This window comes from Mesoplodon bidens (assembly GCF_964165515.1).
Source record: "Mesoplodon bidens genome assembly, chromosome: 11".
Lineage (NCBI taxonomy): Eukaryota > Metazoa > Chordata > Mammalia > Artiodactyla > Ziphiidae > Mesoplodon > Mesoplodon bidens.
The window spans coordinates 43,360,909-43,382,312 of record NC_138167.1 but is presented as its reverse complement, the minus strand read 5'-3'; the positions used below and the strand labels follow the sequence as shown (position 1 = coordinate 43,382,312).

General features: G+C 47.4%; 1 protein-coding gene across 1 annotated transcript; it reads left to right on the top strand.

The window, feature by feature from the left end:
* Window positions 1-401: 401 nt before the first annotated feature.
* COPZ1 (COPI coat complex subunit zeta 1) lies at window positions 402-20,364 on the top strand. The gene is made up of 9 exons (XM_081249247.1): window positions 402-467; window positions 11,880-11,948; window positions 13,234-13,315; window positions 13,943-14,034; window positions 15,235-15,290; window positions 16,596-16,673; window positions 16,830-16,881; window positions 18,103-18,141; window positions 18,957-20,364. The coding sequence occupies exons 1-9, from the start codon at window positions 450-452 to the stop codon at window positions 19,002-19,004; spliced, it is 534 nt and encodes a 177-aa protein (XP_081105373.1). The 5' UTR covers window positions 402-449; the 3' UTR covers window positions 19,005-20,364.
* Window positions 20,365-21,404: the final 1,040 nt, after the last annotated feature.

The following is a 21,404-nucleotide window of genomic DNA, read 5'->3' as shown; positions in this document are numbered from 1 at the left end:
TCTGGAATGGGGATTAGGGTAGGATTCCGTCGAGAGCTGCCTGTGTTAAGGGCTAAAGAGACACAGCGCTCCCTAAAGGGAGTGCGAATTAAAGTTGCTAAATCCGGCCGACGATATCATGTGCCCTCAGCCCGGCCAATTGAAAATTAATAATCGCTTCCTCTGTTCCCCATGGAAACAACCCCCGCCCCACTGACCCTCCCGCCCCATTCATTAGTGAGGTTTTGTTGTTTTATTGAGTGTTTAAACTGACAATCAAATATCTGCGCCTTCTGGCTGGACACCTTGCTTCCGCTGAGTAAGCTAGTATGCTGATTGGTCAATACAGTAATAGCTGACACCTGGGAGTCCAATAACCCTCATCCTGGGCGGGATCTAATGAGGACTTAGGGCCAATCAGCGGCGGCGTTGTCTCTGCGGCTCCACGTCGGCACCAGCTGCGGGGCAAGATGGAGGCGCTGATTTTGGTAGGAGCTGGAGGGGTGGCCGAGATGCTGCGATGTCCAGAGGGGCCGGGAGTCGGGGTTCAGCCTGAGTGGGAGGGGGTAGAAAGGGGAGTTCCGGGTAATTTTCGGGGTCCGAATGTTCTGCCGGTCCCTGGAATAAGCGTGTGGCCTAGTGCAGGAGCTTAAAGCCTCGGTTTAGAGTAGGAAGCTCTGCCGGGGAGAGGGCAGTCAGTGGAAAGTTGAAGGGAGCACATGGAGTTCTTAGGACACATAGGGTCATGAGCGTACTGGATTGGGTCCTTCAGATTCCCTCTGATTATGATCATTGTGGATGATATCCTGATTTGAGTTTCCCCAAAACTCCAAATTCGCCTCAAATTGTCAGAATAGAGTGCAGGTGTTTGTCATCACAGGCTTCTCCTGAAGTTGTCACAGTGTGACTCTCCGTTGATAATTCCCTGTCATATTCCTTCAAAAAAAAAAAACGATTTTCTTCTTCGGCTTCCTTCTATGTAGATTTGTCCTCATGAGGAATCAGTATTCCATCAGAGTTCTGGAATACCTGATAGAGTCAGCATGGATTGTGGAATATTTTTCCTTATTCTCAACTCCTTATTCTGTTCTCCTTTCTCTCTTCATTTAAACTTTGGGAATTCTTACTGTAGGATCTGGGATGCCAACTATTCCTCTGGTTATATAAGAATTTTGGTGGCTAAAGGGCGCCTTTTCGCTCCCCTGTCCATATGATCCTTTTCTCTTGTTCAAAAAAATAAAATACTATTACCCCTTCTTTAGAACTGAACCAGAGCGTGTCTCTCAAAAAAGCGCCCCCCCTTTTCAATTTGGGGATTTTAACATATATATATGTGGGTGTAGGAGTTTAGCTCCCAGCTCCTTCCTTAATTGAGTTGAACTCTAGGCCTTTTTTTTTCCCCTTCAGCTCTTCACATGTACACATCCAGATCCTCATCAGGTAAAAGAGAATCACAGGTTTCAATTCCCCTCTTTCAAAATGGCAAAGATACGGATAATTCCTTCCCATGATATGGGTTGGTTAAGTCTAGGTAGAAAGCTTTAAAATCTTATTAAAGACATTTTCTGTACCAAGCAGTTAACCAGTATTTTTTCTTTTGCACATGAATATTTATAGCAGCTTTATCACAATAGCTAAACAGTGGAAACAACTCAAATGTCCGTCTCCTTCTGAATGGATAAACAAAATGTGGCATATCCATACAATGGAATACAATTTGGCAGTAAGAAGAAATAAAGCACTGATACACGCTACAACATGGATAACCTTGAAAACATATGCTAAGTGAAAGAAGCCAGTTGCAAAAGACCACATAGTATATGATTTCATTTATATCAAATGTCTAGAATAGGCAAATGTGTAGAGACAGAAAATAGATTAGTAATTGCCTAGTGCTAGTGGGAGGAGAAGAGTGATGGGGAGTGATTGCTAGTGGGTATGGGGTTTCCTTGGGGTGATAAAAATGTTCTAAACTTAGATTATGGTGAGAGTTGCATAACTTTATGAATATACTAAATACAGTTGAATTGTACACTTTAAATAGTAAATGGTATGTGAATTATATTTTTTTAATTTTTAAATTTTATTTGATTTATTTTTTTATACAACAGGTGCTTATTAGTTATCTATTTCATACATATTAGTGTATATATGTCAATCCCAATCTCCCAATTCATCCCACCCCCCCACCCCCCCTCCCCTGCCATTAACCAGTATTCTTAACCAGTTAACAGACTGGGATAAATTCTCGGGAATTAGTTTCTTTGGAAGTTTAAGAAATTTTTAGACTGCCCCCTAGATCTGTTTAGAAGGGAGCCTGCCTAGAGGTAAAGGAGTGAGGGCGATATTCCTTGAGGAGCCCTTTTAACAAGGGATTTGTGTGTAGTGCTGAACTGAGGGAGTTACATGTGAAAGTCTCTCTTACCTCAATTCTTGTCTCTGCTTCCTCAGCGAAGTCTGTTTCAACCTGCTTCTTCCTTATATCCATTTTATTCTATACCTAAGATGCTGCATTTACAGATCCTTGCTGACCTGGTCAGGTACCTCTGAAGTTTGCTCTAAAAGCCTTGCTGATTCTTTGTCATGAGGAACCTGTTCGATGGGGTAAGGGGAAACAAAGGTTTAGGGCAAAGGGCTTCCTCAAGGAAGCCCAATCAAGACTAGGATTAGTTTTCGACTCCTAATCCTCCCAGACCAAGTGTCGCTCTGATGTTATCTCATCATGGGCTTTCCACATCTTCAATATGCCAAATTGTACTTTCAACTATCAGTTATATAAAGCTTTTGTTGGGGACAAAGTACCAATAGGTATCAGTTCTTGTGCTGGTCACCAGAGTTCTTAGGATATTAAATTAGTATTTTCCTTCCTCTGTGTCAGCCCTTCCCAACGTGTGTGTGTGTGTGTGTGTGTGCTGTTTACTATTTTCAATATATTTTGGGCCCCCAATTAAGAATTTATGTACCTTTCTCATCATTCCAGCCCTTCTCAACTGGAGTTCCAGGGGAGAATTAAGCCCTAATGCCCTAAGGCATCATTGTATGTAATGGATCAGCTTCTCTGTTTACACAGTGACACTAGTTTTGTACTATCCTTGGGAGAAGTGACAAAATAGTATTTAAATAATTTTCAGTATTCAGTGGTTCAGATGAGGAACTATGGTTGAGAATCAGATGGTATTTCCTAAATTTTTTTTTTTTTTTTTTTTTTTTGGTACGCGGGCCTCTCACTGTTGTGGCCTCTCCCGTTGCGGAGCACAGGCTCCGGATGCGCAGGCTCAGCGGCCATGGCTCACGGGCCCAGCCGCTCCGCGGCATGTGGGATCTTCCCGGACCGGGGCACGAACCCGTGTCCCCTGCATCGGCAGGTGGACTCTCAACCACTGCGCCACCAGGGAAGCCTATTTCCTAAATTTTTATTTCTCTTCTCACTACCCTCACATACTGGCCCACGAAATTTAGCTCCATCTGGTTCAGAATCACCCTTCCTTACTGTTCCTTTTTATCTCATCTGCTCTGTGTACTCAGCGGCAACCCCTAATTCTTAGGTCACATCTTTGTTATGAAAAGTATAACGAATTCCCTGGATTTTACCTTAGCTCTCTGCTGAGCTAAAGAGTTTACTGTGCCTGGATAGTATTTAACAAACCACTCCTTAGGGCACATACCTTCTAAAATTCCTTTAGGCTTCCTCCTCTCACATTTCTGTTTCCTGGTTTGCCTGACTGACCCTCTGGGGAAACCTGATCAAAACATATTCTTGTCTCCTCACCTCTACGAGACACATAGCCACAGGATGTTTAGAAGAAGGGAAAAGTAAGCTAGAGGGGGGCAAGAAGAACCATCATTTGAAATTTGATCTGATTATGGGAATTTCTAAATACCAATAGGTTCCCTTCATTTAGGTACTTTACAATGGGTGACGTTTCTTTCTTGAATTAAGTAATCCAGCCCTACCTTTCAAGCGGATTTGTCTGATCTTTCTCGGGTCTCTTTTCATCTCCTTCCATTCCCAGTGCTTGATAATAATGCCCCCAGCCCGCATCTTTGGACTCAGCTTCCTCTTTCCTGCTGTCTTCTGCTGGTTCTCTCTTAGTTGTGAATAGAGAGGGATCTCTGCAGGTCACCATTCTCCATTAATAACCTATGGAATCTTAAAGATAATGACTTATCCCCTTCCTCCTTCCCCTCTTTACCCTTTTTTCCTCAAAACTGAATTACTCTAGCAGTCTAGATCCTTACATCTTTCCTCATAGGTTTAATTTTTCCTAATCCTCTCTGGATTCACTTTCTGAGTGCTTTTCCAGTGCCTTTGGGACTAAACTTCTTAATTTTATTCTTACTCTCCCCTTAATAAATTTCTGTCCTAAAACAATGACCAGATCCTGAATTCTAAGCCTCATTCAAAAATCAGGGCATCCAGAGTGCACAAGAGTATGTGTATATATGGAGGAAGAAACTGAAGAATACATCAGTGACTCTTAAAGGTTGATATTGCTCTGTGGCCTTTGCTTCCTGAATCATCTTAATGGGGCTTTTGTTAAATTCTTTTGGCACTAACAGTAGAGGTACTTGGCCTAAATGCCCCCTCCTCCTGCTCTGGGCAAAGGTATCAATTACATTAAGCCCCCAAAGCACTCCCATCTCGTTCCTGGCAGTCCCCTGTGCCCCTCTCCCAGCTGCGTCCTTGCCGGTGCCTGGCCCGTCCATTTCGTTAGGAGAAGCAATCTCCTCGTTCCTGCACTGTGGAGATATATTTCTCAGCTAGGGCGCGAGCAGTGCCAGCACTGCCCCCGGTGAGGTCCCTGGCAACCATAAAAATTTTTATTGTGATTATGTTGGTGTCGGGGTGTCCATCTGGGTTATTGCACACCTAGTTTAATTGATTGAAGTTTAATTTATTGACACTTCAAATTAAATGATCAGAATAAACTGTGCTGTTACTCTGGCCGGCTTGTTTTAATGGTTGATTGCTGGAAGCAGACCTCGGCTTGAACTAAAACCCCTAAAGAGCAATTGACGCTGCTTCTAACTCTCCCCATGTCCTGCCCTCCAAGAAGACCTCGTTATAGATTTCCGACGTATTTATATATATTTTTTCCCTCTCCTTCACAGTGGTGGGAAAGAGTTGGTCCCCGGCAAGGTATAAATTATATCAGAGGTCTGGGGGAGCTGTCACACGGTCGAAAGAGGAGGAGGGGGCCTCCATGTGAAGAAAGCCAGACCCTTGAGAAGCCAGGTATTCCCTGGGAGGCAGAGGATGAATTCAATTATCCAGATATTTGAGGGAGCCTAGTGGCAGATTTAGGGTCTTCTTCAGCTAGATACTTGCTACTGTTTTTTACTTTACTCCATCAACGTGACTTGGTTAGAGTCAGGATACTGACAAGAAAACTAGTTATGGAAAGGGGAGCTAGAGAAGCAAATAAAGGATGGAACAGGGGTAAAGAATTAGTGCCTACCTACCCACTTCTGCTAGAGTAATTAGGAAGATGGAAGGCACAGTGCCCATGGGTAGCTGATGAAGCTGGATTAGGAGGTTGGGTCCATGCACATTATAAGAGATCCATACTGGCAAGGGCCCTTTCACATTCTGCCTCTGCTGATTCTGCACAGAATAGGCTTTTCCTCAGATCAGATTATTAGAGGAGTTCTGTCCTTAGATTCCCTAGCCTGTGTCACCTCTTCTGGTGTTTGACTACCCTCACCTCTTCAGGAAGTCTTTCCTGTTGTGTAACCTAAGTCTTACATGCTGCAGATGAAGCCTACATCTCCTTTTATGGCTTTTTTTTTTTTTAATAAATTTATTTATTTTTGGCTGTGTTGGGTCTTTGTTGCTGCTTGTGGGCTTTCTCTAGTTGCGGTGAGCAGGGGCTACTCTTTGTTGGGGTGCGCGGGCTTCTCATTGCAGTGGCTTCTCTTGTTGCAGAGCACAGGCTCTAGGCGTGCGGGCTTCCGTAGTTGTGGCACGTGGGCTCAGTAGTTGTGGCTCACGAGCTCTAGAGCGCAGGCTCAGTAATTGTGGCGCACAGGCTTAGTTGTTGCTCTGCGGCGTGTGGGATCTTCCCGGACCAGGGCTCGAACCCGTGTCCTCTGCATTGGTAGGCGGACTCTCAACCACTGCGCCACCAGGGAAGCCCTGGCTTTTTAATATTCCCACTATTAAGGCAGATATCCCCATCCACAGCCAGTTGGCCTGGACAGCTCTGTCTACCAGTTTTCTCCAACTCCTTTTCTACTATTTGTGTAGTTTTAGAGGGAGGCTGAAACGAGGGGGGAGGATAGCAGTTCTGTCTTGGGGGTTGATTTGGGGGAGCAGGTAGACTGAAAGATGAACACAGAGGCTGTCAGCCTTTCAGAGACTGCCTTTTTGTTTTCAGAAGCAGATGGAGGGTGGGGTGGGGAGTAAATTATGATACAAATCATGAGCAAGGACTCATCAGAAATAGATCTAGCCCCATTTGATTTTTCCCTTTGCTGCATGATATTTAAATGAGAGCTCTTGGATTATCAAACTGGTCAGGCAGGAAGTTCTGATGTTGCTCTCAGGCCTCAGGTGTGGAGTACTGTGATTTCTGCTTGTTCACTTCCATCTCTTCCCAGCAGTGCTCCTCGCTTTGTCCCTCATTTCTGTAATTCTTTCATTTCCAGAACAGTTGAAGAGTTAGGGACTGTGTGACCCCCTGGGCAGAAAATTCTCTAGCAGACAAGCTTTTGGAATTTTAAGAAAGGACCTGAGACTTTGCATTCCTGAAGAGCTTGGGGCCTGGTTATCTTTGTCCTGCCTGTCCCACAGCAGCGAAATTTAATACTGAAAGCTGGAGGGGTGTGGTGCTGACCTTAGCTCCCCCTGCTGGCTGTGCTAGTTTTCTCAATCATTTATTAATTTATGAAGGCCACACACATACTTATTGAAGTCATTATTCGGTGCCTGGCAGAGGAGAGGGGCTGATTTACAAAAGTATCACTCATTTCCCCCTTTTTCCCTCCCCTCCCTGCACCGTCTTCTTGTCTTCAGAGAGAATCTCATTTAATTCTAAACCTAGGTCTATGAAATCCTTGAAATCATAAAAATTTGTGAATGTGTATTTTTTCTGGTAACAAGGTCCATAGATTTCGTCAGCTTATCAAAGGGGGTCTTCTGTAACTCAGAAAAGTTATTAACCTTAACTGATCTAGCTCAGGCCTCTCATTTCACTGATGAGAAAGCTGAGTCCCAGAGAAAGGTAGAACTTGAGTTAATGGCTGGTGCAGACTATAATAAAGGATTTTAGGAGTTTAGAGACATTTTTTCCTGTAGTGGCAGACTTCTGGTGACCGTGCTTTCATGGTTTGTATCTGTGTCAGATAGGAAGACTCTTTCTAGGTGGCTCTTCCTGCCAGCAGTTCTTCTTTCTTAAGACCTGTGTTCAGTTTCCTCTTAATAACTAATATTTGGTCTCAGGTCAGGTGGGTAATGTTCTGTGGTACCTGTGGCTCTTATTCTTTCCTGAGCTGTGCTGCCTGAATCTAAGCAAACCCCTGGGTAGTATGTGAAAACTGCCCTTCTCTGGCAAAACCTTTGCCTAATTCTTCTTTTCTTTTCATCTGAAGTCCCCAGGCTTGTGGCTGGCAAATTGGAGCCCTCAATCCCAGAGGAGCTTTTCATTTTAAAGAAATTGGCACAGAATCAGGGAGCAAAATACCTGCTTAGCCATGTGGAGCTGGGAGTGGTATCTAGAAATTTCTCCTAGTTTTTACTGTCTTGGTTTTACTTTATAATTCGGGTTGAGGGAAGAGCATCTTGTTCCTAGTTGATGGAGACCCATTGCCAAGCCAGGGTACTACTTTTTGGCCTGGCCATAAAGATTTCTTTACAAGTGGGGAATGAAGAACTTTCTAGGAATCTCAACCAGATTCTTACTTGTGTCCTTTCAGCTCTGTGGATAGCATCCTCTAACTCCACAAAGACCTCTTGGCTCCCTCCTTCCTCCTCCTCCATCCCCCACAAAGGGTCAAATAAAATAATTAGTCATAGGCCTCAAATATCCTGTCTACCTGCTCCAAACACTACCCTAGTCCTCTTCTGGTGGCGTATCATGATCTTACTATATACATTGTGGATAGACTTAATTCAGTGCTTTTTCAGGGCCCATCTCTCCTAGTTTGACTTACAAGACACACAAATAGAGAGCTTTTCTCCAAAGCTGCCTCTTTAATATTTTTGCTAATGACTATAATCCTGAGGAAGCTGCAGGTCATCTGAAAGCCCACAGGGGGCAGCACGAGGAATGACTCTTCCCTTCTAGTCCTCTGTGTGCTGGGGTAGGGGATGCTGGGAGATGTTGATGTTTTTCACCAGGCTTCAGAAGCCCCTGATTGAGATAAAAGACGTGTTTGCAGCAGGCTCATTGCTCGTTCGGTGTTGTTTCAGCTCTCCTGAGGAGTCCAGTCTAGTTTTCTTGATACTAAAAACGGCCATGATCATCAATCTGAGCCACCCACCAGCCCCAAAACCAATCTGCCTGCACATCATTTCCAGGCACCATTAGCATTTGAGGTGAAGTTCTGTTATACACTCAGGCTGTGGCTCTCTGAAAGTCAGTGCATCACAGAACTTTGTCTCGAAAGCTTTCTAGCAGCCACCCATTTGGGAATGGGAGGGAAGAATAGACTTTTTAAATCCTTTGAACATGGCCCTAAGCTTGTAGTGTCTTTCTCAATAGTCAGCATTTAATGTGTTACAAGGTCAAGCCTAGTCCATTGTCCAGGAAGCCCATTTCTCAAGAGCTGGGAGTTATTTATAAACTTGCCCTTTGCAAAAAACTTAAAATGAAATTACATTATCAGTAATGGCTTCTGGGCCCTTTAAACTGGCTGGTTTTATGATATGAGAGGAACTCCAGGCCCTCCCCACTCCTGAGAGGTAAAGGCCCCGGGCTGAAGTGGAACCAGCTGCAGTCAGGAGGTGGCAGGAGAAGTAAAGGAGAAGCTGCCAGTTCTGGCTGTAGCAGAGTGGAGAATTAAAGCAGCATTTAAGCTCTTGCCTAAGTTCTCAGCTTTATTCAGTGTGGTCATTTCTTTGGAAGTTTGAAATGACCAGCCTTTTCTCTAGTGCCATCTTACCCTTTTCATACTTACGGTCCCTTCTGGTCTTCTCCTTGCCTGCCTTTGTCTGTATTTTATCCTTCCCAGGAAGATCCACGTTTCTATTTTGGGGGTTTCCTTGATTGCGTCTTCTAGGAATCCAGTGAAAAGAGCCAGGAGCAGGACCCAGGAATCTGTCTCTCTCTTTGCCGGCTGTTTTAGGCACTCTCTCACCCTTTTGGCCACAGAGGACTGTCTGACTGTCCTAGTTGGCTGGTGGCCATAAGGGCTTTTGTTTGTTTTTTAATTTTTTGGCTGCATTGAGTCTTCGTTGCTGCGCGCAGGCTTTCTCTAGTTGCGGTGAGCAGGGGCTGCTCCTCATTGCGCTGCGCAGGCTTCTCATTGCGGTGGCTTCTCTTGTTGTAGAGCACGGGCTCTAGGTGCATGGGCTTCAGTAGTTGTGGCACACGGGCTCAGTAGTTGTGGCTCCTGGGCTCTGGAGCACAGGCTCAGTAGTTGTGGCGCACGGGCTTAGTTGCTCCGCGGCATGTGGGATCTTCCTGGACCAGGGCTTGAACCCATGTCCCCTGCATTGGCAGGCAGATTCTTAACCACTGCACCACCAGGGAAGTCCTGCCATAATGGTTTGTCTTTGCTTTGGGATCCCATTCTTTCTAGAGATGCCAGACTTTGTGGCTGCAGGCACGAGTTACCTGCGCCAGATCAATGCCCGGCTTCAACCATTGGGAAGCTCTCTAAGGTTGCTGTGAATGCAGATAGTGAAACAGAGCCAAAGATTGCCAGGGAAAATGTTGTGGGAAAAATGATTTCTTCTAAATTTCCTTCCTTATGGACTTGTTTTCCTCTATTAAGAAAACTCATTCCCATGACTGTCTCCCTGTTGGTGAATCGAGGATCCAAGTTGCTATAGAACTGAGCCTGCTTTATGGGAAGATCTTTCTGTGGGGAATTAGGAGTTAGGAAAGCTGCTTTATTTGTGACTTTTTAGATGAGACTCTAGAGGACGTCCTTCTGCTAGACAGAGTCCCTTAGTTTGAGAGAGTGTTCCAGAGAGTAATGTGTGTAGCATGGGCATCTTTAAGGAATGTCTGTCAGAGGAGGATGACTTGGTAGTAACATCACCCAAAATGGCCACACCAAAAAATCTACCTGTACGTGGATGTCTAATTATAAGAGAATCCCCTAGATCCTTACTGCATCAATATATTTCTACTTTACTTTCAAACTTCATTTATTCTCATAATCATTCAATAAATATTGAGAGCTTAGTATATGTCAGGCATTGTTCTGGACGCTTGTAATAAATCAGTGAAAGAGACAAAAATTTCTGTCCTCAAGAATCCAAGTGGGGAAAGCTTACATTCTTTATCACCCTGTTCTCAAAAGACTGGGTTGCCTTTACTCTCATTCTTAACTCCTTGAGCTAAGGTTGGCTCTTTGCATGGAACCATAAACCTCCTGGAGCCTTATGGGATAGTTTACCTTTGTAGAGGCTGCAGATCCTTGGCAGTGAATCTGTCCTCATCACCTTTGGGTCTTTGTTAAACATACGCTCAGAGAATATGTTTGGCCCTGTGAAGAAGGCTGTGGGTTTCCTAAGTAGGGCCAGGAAACGGAGGTAGCAAAGCAACACTCTTGTCTCAAAGCACAGGAGAAGGATATCCACGGTAAGTAACGCTGATGAGAAAGTCAAGGAATGTGAGCCTGCAAACACCTTCCGTACACATCCCACGGCCTCCCTTCCCTTCCTCTTCTTCCTTTCCTGTTAGCTGGTTCCCTGGAAGTTGCAGGAGTGAATGAGCTTTTGCAAAGTGATATGCTTTGAGTTTTAGTGTAACTGTTAAGGCTGAGACTCTGATTTCTTTTTCTTTTCTTTTTCTTTTTCTTTTTTTTGTGGCTGTGCCATGCAGCATGCAGAGTCTTAGTTCCCCGACCAAGGATCAAACCCGTGCCCCCTGCAGTGGAGGCACGGAGTCTTAACCACTGGACTGCCAGGGAGGCCCCTGGTTTCTTTATGGAGCCAGTTTCCTCAAAGGTTGCTTTTTGGTTGTGAAAGAACACTCCACTCCTGCTCCTTGTCTCCAGGCTCCAGAGTGTTTCTTAGACGGAGCCTCTTCTTACTGCTTCTTAACTACTACAAATTCAGATTGCTTTTTGTCTTGGCAACTTAAGTGGTGGTCGTCAGGGTATAGTAGGGGAGTTGAGATCCTAGGGGAAGTCTAGGAAGATGGATGTCTCACTGGGCTGCATTCAGAACTGGTGTGTCTGTGTGTGAGTGTGTGCGTGCATGCGTGCTTGTTTCCATCTGCTCAGTGTGTGGGTGGTTTAGGGAAGGCTTTCTTTATACGTCTGCATTGCTACTGCATCGGGACTGCAGGAACTTCCAAGTACACTAGGGCAGTCAACGCTATTTTCAAATAGCCTCGTGCAGTGCCTATTAATTAATCTGGTTACATTCCACATTCCATACCCACCTGTGCATGGGAGACCAGGGAGGGAGAGTAATTTGGAAAATAACTGTAGCATAATATTTGGAAATAACAAATATTAAGGGCTCTGTGAGTCTGGCTCATAGAAATTGTTTCTCTGGTGCTGCTTTGGGTCCTTTGTTGAAATGTCCCCTCCCTCGATTCAGTTCATTTACCACTTGGTCATTCTCAGTGGGAAATGTCAAACTCTATAACCAGGTTGGGATAGGGGGCCTACAGAGGCACCTCTGTATCCCCTTGCAGCCCTAGTGGGACCAGGGGAAGGAATCTGGTTTGCTAATGGTGGCAAGAGCCTTCAGGACTGAAGGTATGTTCATATCTCTTCAGGAACCCTCCCTGTATACTGTCAAAGCCATCCTGATTCTGGACAATGATGGAGATCGACTTTTTGCCAAGGTGAGATTCCCTTTCAGATTAGTTTAGGAGCAAAGACAGACTTTTTCTGAGCTTTGGATCTTGGGACTGGCCCTATTAACTCATATTCATCCACACATAATTTTGAGAATTCTTCCATCTACCTCTGACTACTCCAGATAAAACCTAAACTGCTCCTGTCTCTTAGTTGCCCTGCTTCCCTACTTGCCATCCTTAGACTTTGTCATCAACATCAGAACAGGAAAAAACTTTGGAACCTTGGTTTCTGAACAAAGCAGTGTCTAGATGTGAGAAGCAGCCTGCCTGTGCCCATCACTCCTGTCCCTTTCTCTTCTACCTCATCATCTGGGTTTTTCCAGGGAATTCTCTTGCAGCTCCAGGGTTTCAGTCCTAGGTCTCCAGTCACCACCAAGCTTGTTACCTCCTGAGTTCCCCAGTGGGATGTTTCTAACTTTGGATCTATTGAAAGAGAAGAGAAAGGACACCCCTCTCCTCTCCCTCCATATTCTCCCCCTCCTGGAGAAATTTTTTCTGTCCCTGGTGGATTAACTCCGGGCGAGCATAGCATAAATCAATCAGCAGGTAGAGATTAGTTTAGAATTCACCAGCTGTTCCTCCCTGTAATTGGATGTAACTATGCAGGACACCTTTTGAAACAGTTATCCAGTTACTAAATGCCAGGCCTGTTTTAGGTTTTCAGCTGACTGCAACGGATTAGCCCCTAAAGAGCAGAGCGATTTAGCAGCCTGCATCTCCACCCCCTTGCCAGGGAGAGCTTGGGAGTGGGCTCCACGGTGTGTTAGCTTGCCTCCCACTTCTTTCAGTTTGCTGGAAAGGAAGCTAAGATACAGAAGATCAGAGAGCACAGGCAGGGCTTGCCCTTCTTTAGAGGAGGTTTTTGCAGCCCTTCCCCATTCCTCAGCTCCGCACAGTGAGGGCCTGGTGCCTTTTGTGTTCTCTAGCAGTGCTCCCTGACCTGGGGTGGCGCCTAGGAATGGCCTCAGGGTTGCTGCCCTAGAATGCAGATGGGGCAGAGCCTCATCACAGGGCTTCTAGGCCTCTTGCCCTTACAGTCTGAGAACGGTGAGGTGGGGTGGCTTGTAGCAGGGTCCTTAAAAACCCTGTTTTGTATCTGATTACTCACTGCCCATTCCCTGCCTCTGTAGTTCTCCCTTCTTCGTGTCAGTATTTCTCCCTCACCCCACGCCTTGAAGGAGAGAAATCCAAGATCCAGGGCAAAACAGTCACTAGTCATTCTGGGCTCCCAGCTCTAATGACCCAACCCATCTCCTTTCCCTCTGACCAGTACTATGACGACACCTACCCCAGTGTCAAGGAGCAAAAGGCCTTTGAGAAGAACATTTTCAACAAGACCCACCGGACTGACAGTAGGTCATCTTCCTTTCACTACTCCCTGCAGTGGGAGAGCCACAGCGGGAAGGGGGCGGCGGCGGGCGGCGGAGAAAGGGCAAAATGACTCTTCCTCTTTCTTCTCTTTCTTCCTCCTCCCCTCATATAATAAACTCTTCAGAAATGTAATGGGGAGGTGAGGGTACCTCACGCGGGAATACCGTGCTAGAAGGTTGGCTGTTAGCTACCTGTCTAGTCCCCGGATTTATGAGCCTCACTTGACAAATTTAACTGCAGCTCTGCTTATTGTACCGCATCCATTAGGGCAGGTAAATGGAAGTCTGTAAAGGTGACCGCTCTGCATTTTCACCTCCGAAGGATTGACTAGTATCCTGTCTCGTATACAAGGAGGGAAATAAGGCTACTGGTGGCTGGGGGGCAGGAGCAGTTAGAGGAGAAGATACTTAGACTCCCCCAAGTTTACACTTGCTGCCCTCTGCTACCACCCAAAAAGAAAAAGCAGGTCCACTTCAGTCTTTGGGGGTCATTAAGACCTGCCTCACCTCAGCCCCACACAGCTGGATACCGGGAGTTCATGGTAACTCCCTCTTTCCTACTTCTTTGTCTCAGGCCACCCACTGTTTCCACCTTTGTTCCCCCCACAGGTGAAATTGCCCTCTTGGAAGGCCTGACAGTGGTATACAAAAGCAGCATCGATCTCTATTTCTATGTGATCGGTAGCTCCTATGAAAATGAGGTGAGAATCCCCACCCCTCTTTGCTGTCTCTGCTCTCCCTTCCTGAACCACTGGCAGGACCTCGTGACTGGTTCTGGGCCCTAGGACTACCACGTCCCTGTGTCCCTCTGGCATCTGACTGGCTAACGAAGTTGTCGGAGATCCCTGTCAGCCTCACAGACACGGCTGAGCAACTGAATCAACCTAGAATGGAAGCTTTCCCAGATTTCTGTGTCCGTGTAGGACACACTGTCTATGTTTTGATACATACTAACGTATAATATCAATGGCCTTCCCTGGATAGTGTTTTTAAGATGGATTTCTGAGGTGGGGTCACGGTTCAGGGGATGCTTGCTCCTGCTGTGAAGGGTCCACACCTGACTGAGTTTGGGTCAGTTAGGCAACATTGTGGGTCACGTCGAAGCCATACGTTCTGAGTGGCTCTCTGAAGACTGGGGGTGTAGTCCTAACCTGCTTCCTAAACTCAGGAAAAGCTATTTACCTCAGGTCACAACTTCTAGGAGAGTAGATAGGTAAAAATAAGCCCCTACATAATAATTTGAGGCAAAAGTCAAAGTTGGAGAGAACCAACTCTTCCTGAGTTCTTATTGCTGTAAGTGCTTTGTAGAATACATTTGTTATTTAAACCCTACAGCACTTCTATGAGTTTTGGGCATTAGTGCCCTTGTTTTATAGGTGAGGAAACTAAACCTTGAGGAACCATATGAAATTACTTACATGTGACCACTGTTGGACTACAAAAGTGGCAGTTTCATGTGGTTCAAACTGATAACTTGCCCAGGGTCACACATCTAGAAATGGCTCGGCTGGGATTTAAGCCCAGATCTGTCTGACTCCAAAGTCCATTCTCTTTTGACAACAGTCTGACCTCAGCTATTGCTTGGTTAATGATTTTTCTACTGAAGACATAGGGTAACACATATACAGTTGGTAAAGACATGAAGAAGACTGTGACAGGAAAGTTCTGTTTGAACAGTCTGGTCAAAGAGAGACCTAAAATTATGGGGTCATGAGGCAGAATTTATTTCTGTGGGAAGCCACAGGTCCTCTTCCTGTTTTACCCTCACTTCCACCTTATGCTGTTGGTCCTTTGTGAAAGCCTGTGTCTTTTGATGCTTAATGAGTTAGAGGGCTTTGTTTTCAGGTAGCAGCTTTCAGGGCCTTGAACCTTATCCTTCTGCTGCTTCTGTCTCCAAACAGCTGATGCTCATGGCTGTTCTGAATTGCCTCTTCGACTCATTGAGCCAGATGCTGAGGTGAGCAGGCCATTCTTCACATCTGTTTGCAAGAGACGGTCACTGTTCTTCAGGTCCAGGGATTTGTGGGGGATGAGCAGAGGCTCTGGGGAGTTGATTTACCTTGAGAAGTCGGGCTTATTATTTCAGAGTAATTTGCACTGATGGGGGGACTGGATGGGAGAGTGTGTTACTCCTGTGGAGTAATTCTCCTGAGAAAAGGGACTGGGAGGGAGCAGAATCTTTGCCTCTGTGTCTACTCTTGCATCCCCCAGTGGCTCTGTCAGAGTTCCAAGCACCCTCAAGGTGCTTTCCCGGGCTTCATTCTTTACATTCAAGGTAGAGAAAGGGCGAGCATTGGGAAATGTCCCAGATGCAACATCAGCACCCTGGGAATGGAGGCAGCATTCACAATTTTTCACGTCCGGCCCTTAGTTTTTCCTTCTGGAGAGCAGGAAGAATGTGCATTTTACCCTCTCCTCCCCGTCCACCTCCCCGCCAGCCTCTGTTCCCCGTGCAGGTGGGCAATAGAAGAGATCCAAGATCCTTTTCCTGAAAACATCCAGGGCTCCCAAGTGAACCCAGTACAGACAGCCATCCAGACAGAGCAGAACAGCAGGTGCTCTCAGCCCCACAGAATCAGCAGGGTGAATGGCTCAGATTTCCTCAGGAAGGGGATGATTTAGTTCTTAGCCAGGTGATGGAATAGACTTCATTTTGGTGATCTAGTGAAAGAGTCCAGCTGACGGATGTGACTGGCTCTATGCACCAACCACCAGATCTGAGGCTGGTGGATGCCGGGCCCTGGCAGTTCCCAGCCCCCTAGCTGGGCTTCTTTTCAAGGCCTGAGCAGAGCTGGGGGAGCTGGTGGTGGGAGCAGAGAGAAGCTTGGAAGGCTCATCAGAGCTTGAGTGCAAACAGAGTTTGCACTCAGCCCCTCCTCACGTCCCGCCACCTCCGGATGGAGTTTGAGCTCTGTGTGTTGTGTGTTCCCTCTTTTCCACCCACTGATGTCAGTGTTCATGAGCAGTGTTGTGAGCAGCACCATGGCAGGCAGGAAAGAAACAGTAGCTCTGGAAATCAGCCCTTGAATAGTCAGAAGTTGACTGTATGTATGTTTTGAATCTCTTTCCCGGCATCCCTGATTGTTACTCAGCAAATAAGAGTAGGAAGGGGGTTAGAATGGGTTAGCCAGAAAGTGCTTATTTACTTCTTTGTGTGGTTCGTGGAGACACAGATTGGTCTAGTTTAGGCTCCCCAGCTCAGACAATGTCCTGGGATCCGTTTCACACTCAGGCTGGGTTTTCTCTTCTCTCGGGGACTCAGGAAAAATGTAGAAAAGCGAGCTCTGCTGGAGAACATGGAGGGGCTCTTCTTGGCCGTGGATGAAATCGTAGACGGAGGGTGAGTGCTCTGACCTCCCTGGACCTCCCGGGATCTGGGATGAGGGGTGGGGCCACTGCGCCTGTCCGAAGGCAAGTGGGCCAAGTGACCAGTTTCCCCACAGTAAGTTGGTTCTTCAGGACAGAGTGAACAATGATCTCTTCTTTGTCTTTTCAGGGTGATCCTGGAGAGCGATCCCCAGCAAGTGGTACACCGGGTGGCGTTAAGGGTAAGCAGGACGATCTCCCCCCTACATCCCCCATCTACTCACCCTCCAGGGCCAGACCTGCCAAATGATCTAAGGGTTGGGCCTTGTAGAATACATACTTGTAGAATACTGTCTCCTTCCCTTTCAAATTCTCACTGTCTCAAAGAAGGGAAGCAGGAGGAATATATTTCTGCCCCTCACCTGGTACCTAGCATCTCATACAGTCTGCAGAGTGGACATTCAACACACATACTTATTCAACCAAAGATGAAATAAAGGGAACTTTAATATTGATGCTTCTGAAACGATAAAGGAGTTTGAGGTTGGCTGCTTCTTCCTGTGGGGATGAATCCCAGTTATCTGAGGCAGAGGAATGTCTTCCTTGTCTTTTAAAGTCTTCTGGACTGAGAACAGCACCTCTCCATCAGGAAGTACTTATTTGCCAGAACCTCTGTCCTCTTTGGTGCTAGTGATAGCAGAAAGAGGCCTCTGAGTTAACCAGAGAAAGCTCCAAGTCTGCTGGGTGCAGAGAGAGCCTGCCAGCAAATCGTAGGGGTGCAGAGATGCCTGAGCAAAGCCAGTCTCTCCATTCACAGAATGTCTCGGCTCTGACCTCCACAGAGTGAAGGCTGACAGTGCCGGGTAATGGGAAATCTTCTCCCTTAACTGCCGTGGGCTCCATTTGCATAGTTTAATCTTCTCCTCTAACATATGTCTCTATGTGGCAAGAGAGAAGGTCCCCCCACCCCGGCCCCGCCTTCACCAACTCCCTCCTTCCCCTTCTCAGGCTGCTGTTGCAGCAGTTTATTTCTTCAAATTAACATGCTGTCGTTACCCATCAGGCCTTGCGGGATCCATTAAACGACCCTGGGCTCCCCCTTATCCTCTCCCTCGTGATATTTATATTCGGGGAAGGTCTTCTCTGACTAGGGAATCTGGTCTCCCATCCCCAAGTTGAGGGTCAGATAACCTGCCAATTACCTGGAATGGAATAAATCTTTTAAGAAGTCCTCCTGCCTTAAAACAGAAGATGGATGAAATGACCCTTTTTTGCTCAGCAGTCCCTCTGGCCACGTAAAACTGTGGCTGTACTAACTAGTCCCTAGGAGGGACTGAGAAGGTTAGGGCACGTGCCCTTTGCTTCAGTTTAAAGGACCGCCTCTTCCTTCTCCACTGTCCCACCTCAGTCAGGTCTTACTCCAGCTTTCTTCCACGCTGAATGCTTGTCTCTCTGTGCCGTAGGGAGAAGATGTCCCCCTTACGGAGCAGACCGTGTCTCAGGTATGACTTTCTTCCTTTGTCCTCTCCAGATGGACTGGGTCACTAAAGAGGCTAGCATAGTATTCCACCCCAACCCACCAAGCCTGAATTCAGGAGGCTGGAGACTGAAGACACAGCTTCTTGGGCTCCCTCCTAGTCCAGAAAACTGGGGCTCATATAGCCCGCCGCTCCCTACCCCACTCCAACTCCTATCCGTTTCCTATGAGTAGTAGGCTGTCAGCCTTGCTCTGTACCCTTCAAACTCTCCCTTCCTGATGCCTCATTCAGTGATTTATTCCCCAGCAGAGGCTTGCCTTAAGCAGATGATCTGTGTGCGTGCACACACACACACACTCTCTGTCTTTCTTTTATTATTCAAATGAGGGCTAAGCTGGAAATGCACCTTCTAGAATATGCAGGTTTTGCAGATGGATCTTGCTACTTTGCAGAGATTGTCTACCTGATGCGGAGGGGGGCCAGGGAGGGATTCTGTTTTCTACCCACTTGGAATTCTTACCAAGAAGTCCATCTGGATGTGGTAAAACTCTCCCCCCGCCACCCCGCTTCAACATATGTCCGGTAACCCCCAGTTCTTTTTCTTTCCTCCCAGGTATACCTCTTCTCTCTTCATCCCCCCAGTGGACTGAATTTTTTTGGAATTTCCCAAACTGATAGTCCTCTAGGGCCTTAGAGAGCTTCTTCCCATCCCTCTACCCTTGGGGATTTTCTATTTGCCAGTCTTCTAAGGACAGGGAAGGCAAGTGAGGGGAAGGAGAGCCCCGTCCCCCCACCCCCACCCCCCAGCAAGCCCCTCAATGCCACCCTTGTCCCTGCAGGTGCTGCAGTCAGCCAAAGAACAGATCAAGTGGTCACTCCTTCGGTGAAGACCCCACTGTTCCTGGCTCCTCACCCCCTCAAAAAATCCACATGTCTGCTGTGACTTCTCATCCAGCCCCCCAGCTGATGCTCTCAGGGTCATCTCGGGGATAACAGGGATCCTTAAATCTCCATCCTGTCTGTGGTTGCCCCCTCGCAAACCCATATACGCTTCCCGTTCCTTCTCACTCTTTTTTGCAGTCCTGGGAGTAAAGCTCTCAGCAGATTTGGACACAGGGCAGGGGAAGCACCCTCTTCCTTGCTCGACTGGATTATGCTCCCATGCTCTCCTATCCCCCATATTTTCTCCTCCACTTCTGTGCCCTTTGCTGCAGCTACACTTCAGATCAAAGCAGGAGAAAGAATATGCTGAGTGTTTTCCTCCCTTTGCCTTTACCCGGCCTTCATCCCAACAGTCCATATGTCCAGCAAGGGGAGAGAGAGAATTCTTTTCTATAGAAGGAGTGCGGGTGGGGAGTGGCATTATGAAGTCTCAGCCACAGCCCCACTTGCTGGACTCGGTATTTTCTCCCATTCCTTCTTACTGCCCAGGCCCCCAGCCTTGGAAAAAAGATTGGGAACAGCTCATAGTCAGGGGACAGAGTGGAAGGAGCAGTGATTTAAATTTTATTGGACAGGGCTTATAAAATTCTGTATTTCAGACACAGCTGCAATTTTTACCCTGATCCTGGCTTATAGCTTCAAAACTGCTGTGGTCTGTGAGTGTCCGGTGTGGGAGTGTCTGTCTCTCGGTCTGATACCTTAACTTTCCACCTTCACTACCCGTGCGAGCTCTGCCTGGCTTGCCCTGTCTGTGCTCCGGAGCAAAGCCAGTCCCTGATCTAAAACTCCATTCCAGTCTTGGGAAGAAGAGTTTCTGCTCAGAACTGGGGACAGGGTGGAATTTATGGCTTGGGCCTCTGGGCTCTCTGAGTCCCCTTCTCTCTCCCACGTGCACCTCACTCCTCTGCCTTGGGTCTGCGATCTCTGCTAACCCTGGCCTCTCTCTGCCTCAGCCTTACATCCGGGCAGTAGGTCTGGGCGCCTCCCTTTCCTAGGTCGCTGAGAGAGGTGCCTTTCTTCAGAAGACCTTTGGGATTTGGCTTTCCCCAGGAAGACGGAGGATGGGACACCCACTGTTGGGTCATCTCTCCCCTTGACCCAAAACTTCCCACAAAAATGTCTCAAGAAACCTTCCTGAGACTTAGCGTCCTGCCCCCACCCACTAACTGCCAGTTCTTCAAGTGGGGCAGATAACTGGGCATCCTGGAGGGGGCATTTTTGTGTAAGAGATGTACGGAGTCAGGATGATGGCCACCTTCATATACTGCTCTGCGCAAAGAGGAATAAAACATTTCTTTTTCCAAACTGCCTTTGTGTGATGTTTCCATTCCTCTTCCTCTCTTCTTGGCAGCTGCTCCTATTCCTCTAAACACCGCCCCCCACGCCCGCTCCCCCTCTTATAATATTCCTTCCCTCCCACCTCAGAGAATCCCCAGCATTCTGCCCCCCACCCCCCATCCCTAATTTACGGGGCTCTTTGCCTCCTTGGCATCTCCCCGGCCACTCGCCTGGAAATTGGCGCCAGGGGTGGGGTAGGGATGGTATTTTCTCAGTGGGAGTCCCAGGGAACTGAGTGCTACCCCACCCCCCACCACCCCCGAAGCCAGCTGCCTGCTCCCGCCTCAGCCATTAGTAACCTGGAGACGCACACCTGCGTGGGGGCCGCCTGCAGCCCCGGCTCCCTCCCTGCACCTCCCTCTCCCGCTCCGAAATGGCGCTGAGCGGGTTATTTATCGGAGCCAGTGCTGCTCCAGAAGGTCAGGACAGTGGTGTAAATAACGTCTCCTCGCCATTTCCCCGTCCTTCCAGAGCCTGCGCCCCTCCCCCTCCTCCACCTTTCTTCGCACAAATGAATGTGGCTGGGCTGGCGCGGAGCCTGGCCCTGCATCTTAATGGGGCGGTGAGCTCACAAGATGGATTTAGCTGGGGGTTTTATGGTTGCCGCGGCGACAGGAGAATGCTTTGGTTTTCTTTACCCCTTCCTCTGCAGGATTTGAAGCAGAGGGGGAGCGTGGGGCGCCCTTCTCTGCACTGCAATCTGAAGGGTCTCTGTCACCTCTACTGCTCGTGAGGTAGGCCTGTAATTCTGAGGGTAGGCAAAGAGAGACTGCATTAGGACCTTAGATAGGAAAGGATGAGGGAAGAAGGGCAACCAGAGGGGGCAGCCTCTCCAGCATCAAGGCATGAAACCTACAGTTGTCCAGTCTTGCCTGCTGTTTGAGAACCTAGCAATTCAGTTCAGCAACTGTGGGGCAACTGGGCCCAGGGTCACCCTCAGCAGATAGAAAAAGAAAAATGCTTGGGTATAGCACCCTGCAGCCCTGCATTGAGAGTTAGGGTACAGG